The 12,635-nt window shown below is 46.4% G+C and overlaps 1 protein-coding gene across 1 annotated transcript in view; it reads right to left on the reverse strand.

The window, feature by feature from the left end:
• DSN1 (DSN1 component of MIS12 kinetochore complex) overlaps positions 1-12,635 on the reverse strand; it is a 261,194-nt gene that overhangs the window by 115,868 nt on the left and 132,691 nt on the right. Inside the window, exon 5 of the mRNA XM_069604016.1 lies at positions 6,923-7,010. Coding sequence (XP_069460117.1) covers positions 6,923-7,010 — 88 coding nt within the window. The remainder of the gene's footprint in view (positions 1-6,922; positions 7,011-12,635) is intronic.

The raw sequence follows: 12,635 nt of genomic DNA on the forward strand, positions 1-12,635 counted from the left end.
GTACTGCATCTTGTCTTTCGAGGATTGAAAGGGGACGTCGAGGTGGGTGTGCCTGTAACACTATCCCTAATGTGACGTGTGGTGTACCCAAAATCACTCACGCAAGGAGGTCCCTATGATTGTATTTTTTTTTCTGCCGCGAGGGAGACTTACGACTATTCTGAGTGAGTACAGAAAGAGAAGTAGACATCTTACTACTATGTTCCTTCCATCCGAGCGGGGAGGAAGGGTGGGCGCATGTGAATCTAAGTAGATACAATCATCAGAAATGCTATTACAATAAGTAATGCATGTCTTCTGATGCTTGTGAATCTGCTCAGAATCACATGCTATGTATAGACTAGCGAGCAGTACCCAGAGTTGGTGGTGGGAAGTGAGAAGGACCAGTAGTGAAAAGATGTCTTAGTACTGCTTGTCCCACTTTAGAATCATTCCTAGAGTGAGTGTCTAGGCAATAGTGTACAGAACTCCAGGTTGCCGCTTTGCAAATGGACTCGAGGAACATTTGCAATTAATGCTATGGAAGCCCCAGTGCCCAGAGTAGTGTGCTCTAGGCTTGAAGGGTAGATCTCTCTTGGCAAGAGTGTAGCAGAGTGTGATGCAATTGACAATCCACCTTGAGATGGCCGATTTAGATACGGGGTCCCCTTCTCTACCAGCCGCCAATGAAATGAAAAACGGGTTTGTTTTCCTTAGTGGTTTAGTTCTTTCCATATAGTACACGACTGCCCTGCGCACATCCAGTGTGTGTAGGCTTCTTTCTGCCATGTTAGTGGGGTTCTGGAAGAATATGAGTAGTTCTATAGATTGGTTCACATGGAACTTAGAAATTTATTTGGGCGCAAATCGTGGGTAAGTGCGCTGAACCACCTTATACCTCTGTGACAAAAGGGTCTAGAATTTAAAGGGCCTGTAGTTCACTTAACCTCCTTATTAAAGTGACTGCTACTAGGAAGGTCTTGGGAGCGCTTTGAGGCTTGCTTTGTGCTCTGGTTAAAACCACATTTAGGTCCCATCCAGGAGCCAGGTTAGAAAAAGGGTGATGAATTATTTCAACCCCTTCCATGAAAGCTTTAGTTACTGGGAAATTCCACCACAACACCTTTTGCTGGGACGTGGTAAAGGCTGAAAGTGCAGCCAACTGGAACTTCATGAAATTAAAAACTAGACCCGAGTCTAGTATGTGAGTTAGGTATAGTATAATATGAGTAGGAGGGCAGTTACTGGGATTGATGCTCTAGGAATTGCACCAGATGACAAAGTGTTTCCATTTATTGGAGTAGCAATGTCTGGTTTTAGGCCTTCTAGCATCTTTAAGTATATCGGAGGTGCCCGAATTCTATGACCTCAGGAGCCAGGCCGCTAAGTTGAAAGTTTGTGGGCATGGATGGAGAGTTTTTCCCTTGTCCTGCGACAGACTGTTGTTTGGGCAAGGTAGTTTCAACGGAGGAGAGAGAGACAACTCCATGAGAGATTGGTGGGCCCACATCGGGGCCACCAATATCATGGTGACTGGTTCCTGGTGCATCTTGTGCACAATCTTGTTGAGTAGAGGAGTCGGGGTAGAAAAGCATACACAAATCTCCCTAACCATGTTATCCAGAGACCGTTCCCCCTTGGATTGGTTTTGAGGGTACCTGGAGGCGTAATCTGGGCATTGCGTGCACTCCAGAGTTGCGACCAAGTCATTCTCTGGGAAGCCCCATTCTGCAAAAATGTTGGAGACTATGTCTTTCTGCAGTTGCCATTCATACTTTAAGGTTAGTGGGAAGTCTCTGCTGAGCACGCCCGAGTTCCCCTGGAACATGTTGAGATAGTAGGAATATCTTGTATTTGAGAGCCTACTTCCAAATGTTCTGGGACAGTTTGGATAGCCCTGGAGATGGAGTGCCCCCTTGTTTGTTCAGGTAGTACATGGCCGTGGTGCTGTCCGTGAGGACCAGTACTGGTATTCCCTGAAAACAAGTCTGAATGGCCTTTAGAGCCTTTAACAGCACAAACAGCTCAAACAGGTATATGTGGCTGGATGCTACTGCTGGGTACCAAAAGCAGTGCGCTGTCTGCTGGAGGAGGTGAGCTCCCCATCCCGTGAGAGATGCGCCCGTCGTGAGAGTGGCTTCGTTTGCGGGGGTGGTGAAGGATTTCCCCTTCAAGAGGTGATTGTTATTGAATAACAATTTTAAATGTTGACCTGCAAAGAGCGATAGCTGCATTTGAAGATTTCATTAAAGACAGAAAATTGTTGATTAATCCAAAAAAATCTGATATTTTATACGGGTTCAAAATCCATAAAACAAGATTCCTTTTCCCTGTCTTGTGGTGGTGTAAAGTAAAAAAAAAATCAATTCCACGTTTGTCCTATGGCCTTGAGTTCTGCCCAGAGGAATTGGTACCATATTTGAAAATAATTGAAGCTCAAGTGTGGCATAAGGTTTTGCCAAAATGTTATGTGATCTAGGGCTATCAATGAAGACTCTTATAAAGAATCCGGATAAGGTCAAAGAATTGTTAAAAGCTTCAGATTGGCTGGAAAATAACGTGCTGATCTTAAACTCTCATCTGTACTCACGAGTAGTCTCCTTTTGGAAATGGAAACCGGTTCCCGAGAAATATATAGAAAAATATCCATCCAGAGTCTTTAGAAACCTTACCATGAGATTCCGATTTAACGTTCTAAACACTTTTGAAATTCACAACATAAGAAACAGAAATATCGTGGAAAGAAAATTCTGTAGGCAATGTAAGGTAAACGGGGTGAATGAATCTTTATTGCACCTGCTATTGATTTGTCCGAATCTTTTGAAACACAGAATAGAATATTTTTCAGTTTTTGTAAATGACATCTCCAATGTGAACAGAGTTATTCTGTGGTATGAAGTGCTTCATGGCAACTCCATGGTTTTAAAAATACGTATTAATGAATTCTTGAGAGTACTTAGTATGAATATGTCTATGATATGTATAATTGCTGTAAGGAAATTATCAAAAACTTAATTGTATTTGATACGTTCTGTCTTGGTGTTGATAATACTATCAAGAATGTATCACTAAGTTGTTTTATCTGTTATTAGTAACTCGAGTTTTATCTGCTATTTGGAACTTAAGCGTAATAATGTGTAAGTGTGTATGATTGTCCGTTACTGTTTTATATATTGCAATTTGTACTTTTGTAATTTTTTTTACTGTACTTTTGATTTCATTTTTGTAAAGGGTTTCTATAAACCAAAAAGAAGATAATAACATCCCAAAAAAAAAAACATTTTTTTTAAATGTGTGATTTCTATTCTGTATTGTTGCTTTGCAGCTATAACAAATGATTTCTATTACATATTTCTGTGTTGCATTAATAATAACAAACATGTTCAACAATACTATGTTTAAAGCAATTTTAAACTACTGCTGAATAATAGTTCTATGTAAATGTGGTGTGGTGTGAATGCTATTCTACATTCAAATGTTTTCTATTAACATCCTCTCGACCTGGAGGGGGCGTAGCCCTGATCTTTCCTGGATGGATTCCTGCCACTATCATTCCCACTCAGCTTTACTCCTCTTTTCAAAGCCTTGTCTGCAGGCTCTCAATCTCTCCTGGTCACTCTCTTACTGTTGCTACTCTCTACCGACCCCGTGGTAATATCACCTCTTTTCTCTCTGAGTGGGCTGACCTCTCCTCCTCCCTCCTGGCCTCAACCACTCAACTCCTCCTCCTTGGTGACCTCAACATCCACCTCGATTCTCCGTGTCCCTCATCCCTGCTCTTTCGGCAACCTCTGTGATTCCCTCTCCCTCTCTATCCTCCCCTCCGGCCCGACGCACTCTGCAGGTCACACACCTCCCCTGGCCTCCCCCTCTCTATCCCTCTGACCACTCCTCTCTCCTGGAGTGTCCACTGCCTTCTCTCATGCCATCTCTCACTCTCTTCCCCCCAAGCCAACCCCACCCCAACATTGCCACTTACTTTTTCGGATATCCGACCTATAAAGCGTGTGTCTGCTGAGGTTTTCGCTGCCACCTTCTCTCCTCCTCCCCCTCCTCCTCCTCTTCCTCCTCCTCCCCCTCCTCCTCCTCCTCCTCCTCCCCCTCCTCCTCCTCCTCCTCCTCCCCCTCCTCCTCCTCCCCCTCCTCCTCCCCCTCCTCCGACTGACTCACATCCCGACACAACCCTGTCCCTTCTCTACTCTTCTATCTCTGACACTCTTGATCCTCTTGCCCTTGTCATGAGGATCCGCTTGAAGTCCAAAGCCAAGTGCAATTCCTGGTATGACTCTGACCTAGCTACACTTCAACGTAACTGTAGGGCGGCTGAGAGGAAATGGAGGGCTTCCTGCTCATCCTCTGACAAACTGGCCTGTCGTCTCCTCCAAAGGCAATACCGACTCTCTGTCCGCACTAAAAAGAGCCCACATTCAAGCCAGCGTCTCTGCGGCATCTAACAACTCTGCAGAACTCTAAGATCTGCAAGGAGCTTGCCAACCCTGCAGCAGTCTCCACCCCTCCTCTTGCCTCCCAGGCTCTCTGCAATGCCCTTGCCTCGCACTTTATCTAAAACCCAGGACATCCTGTCCACCCTCTCCTCCCCTGACCCCCCTATTATCTCTCAGTCTGTGCTTGTAAAACCCCCCATTAACCACCCCCCACCATCCTTCGCTTCCTTTCCTATTTTCTCCCATGACAAGGTTACTAGACAAATCCGATCTATGAAAGCCTCATCAAAACAGGTTCATCCCTGCTCCTCTAAAACCATCAAGGACCACATGGACACCCTCGCTCCGGCCCTGGCCGATTTTTGCAACCACTCCTTTGCCTCCGGATCCTTCCCCTCCCCTCTGAAGCACTCCCTTGTGCATCCTCTTCTCAAGAAACCCACAGGTGAGCCTTCCTGTCCGTCTAACTATCGCCCAATTTCCATTACCCCCTTTCTGGGCAAACTCCTTGAAAAGCTGGCAATCTCTCAGCTTAACCTTCATTCAGATTCCGTTGGCTATCTCCATGACCACCAGTCTGGCTTCAGAGCGGCCAGAAGCAAGGAAACTGCTCTCCTGAACATCCGTGAAGATCTGCTCTCCAAACTGGACTCTAACATTCCCTCTGTCCTCATCCTTCTTGATCTCTCTTCTGCCTTCGACACGGTCAACCACACCATCCTGCTCAACCGTCTCTGTGATAACCTGGGTATCACTGAACAGGCTATGGCCTGGCTGGCCGCTTTCCTCTCTGATCGACCCTCCCAGGTCCAACTGGGGTCCTTCCTATCATCTATCTTCCTCTCTACCTGTGGGGTTCCCCAGGGGTCTAACCTCTCACCCTGGCTCTTCAACCAATACCTGGCAACTCTCGCCCACTGTATTGCCATTTTCTGCTCAAATTTCCAGTGCTATGCTGATGACACTCGACTCATTCTCCGGCTGCCCTTGGCCACCTCCTCTCCCATCTCTGACTGCCTGACTGCCATTCAAGATTGGTGTGCCGCCAATGATCTTTGTCTGAATGCCAGCAAGACCGAGATCCTCCTCATGGGCACACCATCTCCATCCTTTTGCCTTACTCTCTGGCCGGCCTCCCTTGGCCCTCTCCCACCCCTACCTGCGAGGCAAAGAACCTCGGGGGCATCTTTGATTACACACTTTCCTTCTCCGCCCAAATCTCTGAGGTCTCTAAAAAGTCAAACTTCCTACTGCACCTCCTCAGAGGTACTCTGCCTTTTCTCTCCTTCCCTCAGAAGCTCACTTTCTCCCAAGCTCTGGTTCTCTCCAAGTTGGACTACTGTAACAGCCTCTTTCTAAATCTACCTGCCTCTACTCTTCGACCTCTGTAACTTATTCAGAACAGCACTGCGAGACTTGTCTTTGGCCTCAAGCCCTGTGATCGTATCTCTCCAGCTCTGAAATCTCTTCATTGGCTCCCAGTGGCTGCAAGGATTAAATTCAAAGCCCTCTGCATTGTCCACAAGGCTTTCTGGGGCCTTGGTCCAAGTCCAAAATACCTTCAGCTATCCCTCCGCAAATACCTCCCCTCTCGAGCTCTTCGCTCCTCTAACTCCCTCCGGGTCAATCGTTTTTCAAAGAAACGAGCTGGGGGTAGATCTCTATCTTCGGCTGGGGCCTCCCTCTGGAACTGCCTCCCTGCCACTCTAAAACTTGAGGAGAACCATCTCCGGTTCCGGAAGCACCTCAAGACCTTCCTCTTGGCTTCTGCCTTCGCTCCCCCTCTCCCCTGCTGATCTGCTCTCTCTTGGCACTGTGCACCTGGCCACCCTCTGTCCCCTGGGCCCAGGTACCTGCTCACCCTGCCACCCTCCTGTACTGCCTCCTGGCCACCCCTTGCACTGGGGACTGTATCTGTACCCATACAGCCCCCACCCCATTTTCTCCTTTTTCTGCACTTATCAGACTTACTCAGTCTGCTGCCTTAAACACAGCACTTGCCACTTGCTTGGCTGCACTACCACTGTTTATTGCCTCCATTTTCTTTTTATTTTATATTATTTATCTGCTCTCCTCTGCACTTTCCACTCACCCCCTTCCATGCACGTTTCCCCCTTTACCCTTTCCCATGCACTTGCACATTCTCAATGTCACTGGGCCTAGTAAGATCGTTTTTGTTGTTCTCCCATGTTCCCCTCCCTTGCCTAGTCGCGCTCTGAAACACCTGTGTACGAGCGCGATACAAATAAAATATATCAATGAAAAATTCTGCTATATAAAAACAGATATTAAGTAGAGATTCTGGTATGTTATCTATCTGCCGGTAATGAAATACTCACTATTGGCACTAATGTAGATTGCACATCATTTAACAGAATAATCCAAAATTGAAAATGCCAGAGACAACATTGGTGTGCAGTTTTACAACTTTTTTTGTAATGAAGTTACTTGCTAATTTTATAAGCTGGAAAAGAAATGTCAAATACAATTCAAATTACCTGTTGGGCTCTTTTGTACACCTGTGCAATGTTCCGTCACGTTCAAGCCTTTCTGTAAAATGGTTCAGTTCACGTGTGATTGATAAAGCTAAAAACACCAATCAGAATAGTCATTGTAAGGACAGTGAAAATAATCACAAAACACAAATAAGCACTAAAGGTAGTATTCGAATTTGAAGCAAATATATTCAAAATGCCAATGTATTCACAAAACGCTATCTAAAAATATTATATTTTGGGATTGTTCAAAAATGAGAGAAAGCTTGGGCCATTAATTAATCAGCCTCACTTACCATTGAGGTCACCAGCAATCATATCATGTAACAAAACAGAGATGCAAAGTGCGTTTCATTTTTCAATACATTTTAAAGATGTCAATGAGTCTCAATTAATCATCTGCAACATACAGTATAAGGTTAGAATACATCACAAGCAGGTAGTCAGAGATTTGACTAACTTGTGACTAACTAGCTAAAGCTTATGATACAATCAAGGTCCACAAGCTACTTGCAAATGCTAAAAGTCAAGAAAATGGAGGAACCGATCTGAAACTTAATAGGTAGGACATACATGCCAAGTAAACATTTTATTTGCAAGTAAAGCACCCGGATAGACTGTGCGGTCGATAAATGTACATTATAATGTTAATGTGTACATCTCTCAAGGGAAGGCACCACCACTCCCCCGTCCATACAAAGGAATAGCAGTATGCAATTAAAGCTGAGTGAAACCACATTAGACTAAGCAGACCATATTGGTAGTGAACTAGGTTACTTACTCAAGTTTCAGGAATGTACAGTTACACCAACACAGAATAGTGGAACACAATTCAAAGTAAATAACTAATTCTTTTCAGATTGCCAGTAAGCAATTCACAAGTAAGTAATAACCTTGTAACTTATTCTATTTCAGGAATATACAGTTACAGCACCAACACATAGCAAGTAAGTACTTTGCAACACTTTAGATTTTCTTTACATATGCCTTATACTTTAGGAGTCCTTCCCTAATCGAGGGCATTAATGGGCTCAGAGGCAGAAGGGGACACTGGTGGTCTAGTGGCCAAGAGTAGGCAGGTCAAGATGAGGCACAAACTGTAAGAAAGTCAGAGTTCCAGAGGATTTCTCAGCTAACAAATCTAAGGGAGGCATGGTATCACAAATAGACAAGATTGGCAAGTTCAAAAACCTTTATTCTAACTTGAAAATGGGGTGGCGGTTTGAAAAACATCTAGCTTGCCCTATAGCTAAAGATGGGAGTGCTCGCGAACAACAAAGTAAAAAAAAAAAAAAAAAAAAGAATTTGTCATTCAAAACAAAATGGCCTATACTAAAAACAGCTATTGCGTGCCCTTACTCTACTACAATAAATGTGTATAGGTAAAGATGTATATGTAAAGGAAAAAGCAGTGTTCAAAACAATATGTCAAGGTAACTAAGCAAAATTCCCTTCCCCACGTTTTTAACACAAGATAAGGTCACCAGGCCCTCCCATGAAAAAAAGTCTCTTGGTCGCACAAAGTCTTTTGTTCGCACAAAGTTTCTTATTCGCAGGATACCTTGCGTTCATTCAACAAAACAAAAGTTCCTTTCCTCCAGGACTCAGTTCACAAACCTCAGCCTTTATAGTTCATACAGATCTCCCTCAGTCGGGCTCGGACCTTCCGATCACACTTTCTCATAGTTCGCTATAGGTCTCCCAATGACGGGCTCGCACCTTCCAAATCACAATAGCTCACAGTTCGATTTTCTCATCGAAACTTTCGAATGTGCAAGGGGTTTTATGAATACCTCAGCATGACCACTTCAAATACAGTTCACTTTTCATATTCATTTTCCCACTGATGTCAGATACGTTTGTCATTTATGTGTTTCTCAGACTTTCACTTTTCCGCTTGCACCACTATGCACATTTAAACACTATGCACATTTAAACAAAGACCTTTGGTTGGGCACCTTCACTATGCCGGTCCACTGTTCTTTCTCCACGTCTCATTTGTTCGATTCACAGTTCAGCATACTTGGGCGACTTAATCACATTTTACTTTCAGTCGCGTCTTCAGTATACGCGCAACCTTCATTCTTGTGATACACTGTTGCCGCTTGTAAATTTTATCTTCCTAACAGACCAGCTTTTGACGGCTTTAACTCACCGGCTGTGCGGGTTTCTGTGCTCGCGTCTTTGATCTAGGAGCCAAGGTTGATACAATAGCTGCTGCTTCACCTCCCCAACTCGGTCTCTCATCAGGATGGGCTGCTGTTATCTTTCACACACAATGCCGGATTTACGGTTCTCTTTTGTCGGGGGTCACTTGTGCAGCCTTCAAGATTCTTTTGAGGTAATGATTGTTCGCCAGGATGCCCACGGTCTCTCCACTCCTTGATTCTGCTTCTCGGCCTGCCGTCCTGCTCCACCTGCTTTGCTGCTGCCCTGGGAGAACTGCTTCTCGTGCCTTGCCTTTCCCACAGTGTGTCCCAATGCTCCACCTTTTATCCATGTCGGGAAAATCAATAGGTATCGGGTGTATGCAACTGTGGTCAATTGCCTGACTCTGCCTGGCCGTATTAACGGGACATGCCAGGTGTAATGTTTGAGTATTAGCCTTTCTTTGCTCAGACCTCCTCTTCCTCAGCTCAGTGTTGGTGCAGGAAGGGGGGGTTGGAAAATCAGAATAATCATAAAAATAGAATGGGGTGTCATGATGCCTACCCCCGGAGTGCCAGGCCCAACACCCCCGGAAGCAGGCATCATGCCCTCGGGTAAAAGCCCAGCTGCCCCTTATAGGGGCTCTTTGGACTCAGTCCTGGCGCCTGGCTCATGTTGGACATCAGTCCTGGCGCCATAGGCGCCAGGCTCATAAAGGGAGGTGTTTTGTGCACTTACCTGATGCAGACCATGCTGCACGCTTCAGGCCTCCCTGAGACCTGAAAGGGACTATTTTTTCATAGGGACTATTTTTTCACTCGGGTGTGGCCAGGGAAGGATACATACCTAGTTGGGGAAGGATACATACCTGGGACTTCTTTGGAGGCTATTTAAGCCACGCCCAGACAGCAGCTCATGCTTCGCTTTGTTCTGCTTCCTGCAGCTTAACGCTCACTGTGTCTGCTCCTGCTCCTGGACTCCAGCCACGCCCGCCTCGAACCTGGAAGACCTGCAAGGAAGGAAGAGAAGAGAAAGGTGAAAACCAAGGACTATTTCAAACTTCTTACCTGCATCCGGAATCTTCTCATCTTCTCGCCAGCATCCCTGAAGAAAGACTTCCATTTAAAAGCATTGCGTTGCTCGCTGCAGCGCCATGCTTCACTCACCTGTCCTCGAGACATCTCCCGGCTCCATCGCGGCTGTCAGCATCGGACGCCACATCTCTGCACCTAGGGGAGAGAGGAAGAAACAAAAGGTGAGCAGAAGGAACACATAAGGAAAGCCTGATTAACAGCCATAATACTTACCAGCTTTTCTTCCACATTTCGGGTCGGCGCCGCCCCGTTGGCAGGTACCGTACCCCGGCCTCTATGGGGAAAGGACAAGAGACATTTCTGGGGAATGATAAGGACATTTAGAGGGATCGCCCTCATCACTACTCACCTCGGCAGTTTAACCCCTCGACGCATCGCCTTCATTCTGCACCTGAAATAAAGGACAGATCACAGGTTAGAAAGACAACATAAAGGGGGCCTCACTTGAACTTTGAGCTTTCATACTTACGGCGCATCGCTCAGGAAAGTCAAGTGGATTTTGCCAGCGCCATTCTGAAAACCAGTCAAGTAACTGGACGAACACGCGCCCCTGCACCAGAAGCAGGATGGAGAGTTCATCCTTCCAAACCATAAGGTGAGCTTAAACCGGGGTTTGGAGGAAGTTAGAGAGGAACGAAGGTGGAAAGGGGGGAGCTAGCACACTATTCTGCAGACTGTTAATCCCCTTTCTCATCTGCAGAAGGATATTCCTACGGGCCAGGCAAGCACGAGTTGGAGGTCCTGTCCAATCGGTGTTCCGGGTCCTGCGCATCACGCTAGAAGAGGCCACAGCAATCCAGACTAGACCAGCGCCCCCGTGGGAACCAGGTGAGCGTTACATGGGGTAAAGGTGTTGAAAAGGGAGGTATACCGCGTCTCACCATTGGGCATCTCACCCCCACTCCCTGAGGACGCCTCACCCAGGTGATCCTCCCGCACTGGTCCAACCCACCTGGGAAAGAGATCCCCGGGACTAGATGGTGAAACACCCTATGGTTTCTCACACACATAAGTAACAGACTTTATAGTTGGTAGAAGTGTTCAGGGACTTCATAGAAGGCTCCCTAGGGGTGTTCTAGCGTTAGGCCTGGGCAAACAGTATGGGTAAACTCTCAACTACACGAATCGTCACCCTAGCCACACAGCAGCAACACAAACACTTTAGGTTAGTATTATCTCAAGTCACAGTACCTCAGCAGCGAGGAAGAGCTTGCAGAGGACGCCTTAACGATGCAGCAGCAAAGGAATTGGGCTCTGGATTTTTGGTCATGGTGACGAAAGAAAGGACACTGGATGGGCAATTCCATCAGCAGTCGAGAGGAAAGGCTCCTAGCAGAGTATTATTTTGTGCTTCTCGCGGCTATGTGGATTTGGCGCCCTTTTCAAGGCACCAGATAAAGAACGGTTGTCTGATCGATTTGCCTAGTTGGCTCGGTCCCGCACTCTGGTGAGGGGACTTCCAGGAGTGACATCTTGCTGCTGGTGATCCAGCGGAAGTCCACCGAAGTTTGTGAGATTCGTTCACGGGAAGATGTTGCACAGCACTCAGCCTCGAGGTCCCAAGGTATTAGAGGTTTGCATCCCAGGAAGGTCTCAGCTCGTCGTAGGATGGGTCAAAATGCAGGTCTTCTTAAGGGTTGGAGTCATCGTCATCAGGACTCCTCGGTCACTGTTACGCTCACCTGGTATCCACGGGGACGCCACCCAGCCCTGGTTGGATGATTTGCACTCTCACACCCTCTCCCGGACCCTTGGTAAGGCCTCTGGTTAAAGGGTCTTAATATTGTAAAAAGGTCGATTCTCCGTCCTGCTCCTCGTGGCAGGGGTGCGTAGATGTGGGGGCGAGCAGCGACCAAGTTACTTCACTGGTACAAGCCCCCCTGTGGGAATCCAGGCCTACAGCGACTCTGTAGGTTTCCTGCTTTACAGTCTTTATATGCAGTTCTTCTGTTCCTCTTAGTTCAAATAATAATGTCTTGCTTCTTTCCTTTTAGGTATGGAAAGGTATTTTGGTGTTGTCATGCAGTTTGAAGATGAGCATGGGCCGGTAGGCGAAAGCGCGGTGTGCGCGATGCTGTCCGGTGAGTAATGTGCAATGTGCAGCGCTATTTCGGCTTTTATATTGCTAACCTGTGTCTTTTCTTTCCTTGCAGGTTCCGATGTTCCTCGCCGAGATCCTTAATGTTCCAGCAATGATACTGACCAGGAGATGACTACCCAGGTAAGAATTGTTTGGCTTTCTTCATTCGGGAGGAAACGTGAGTAGACGCTTACTAATGCTGTCTTTCTTTCTCCTCTTTCCAGGTTACCTATTCCAGGATGCATGCAGTGCCGGATGATGGAGTTCGTACCTTCAGGTGAGTGGAACTGAAGTCAGCGATGGATTGAAGACAGGATACTGTTCCAGGAAAGTTTCGTAGTGTTCTTTCTCTCTGATGCCAGCTTACCTGAAACCAAGGACCTGCAAAGAACTG

This window comes from Ambystoma mexicanum, chromosome 3q, assembly GCF_040938575.1.
Source record: "Ambystoma mexicanum isolate Mex_15411 chromosome 3q, UKY_AmexF1_1, whole genome shotgun sequence".
Lineage (NCBI taxonomy): Eukaryota > Metazoa > Chordata > Amphibia > Caudata > Ambystomatidae > Ambystoma > Ambystoma mexicanum.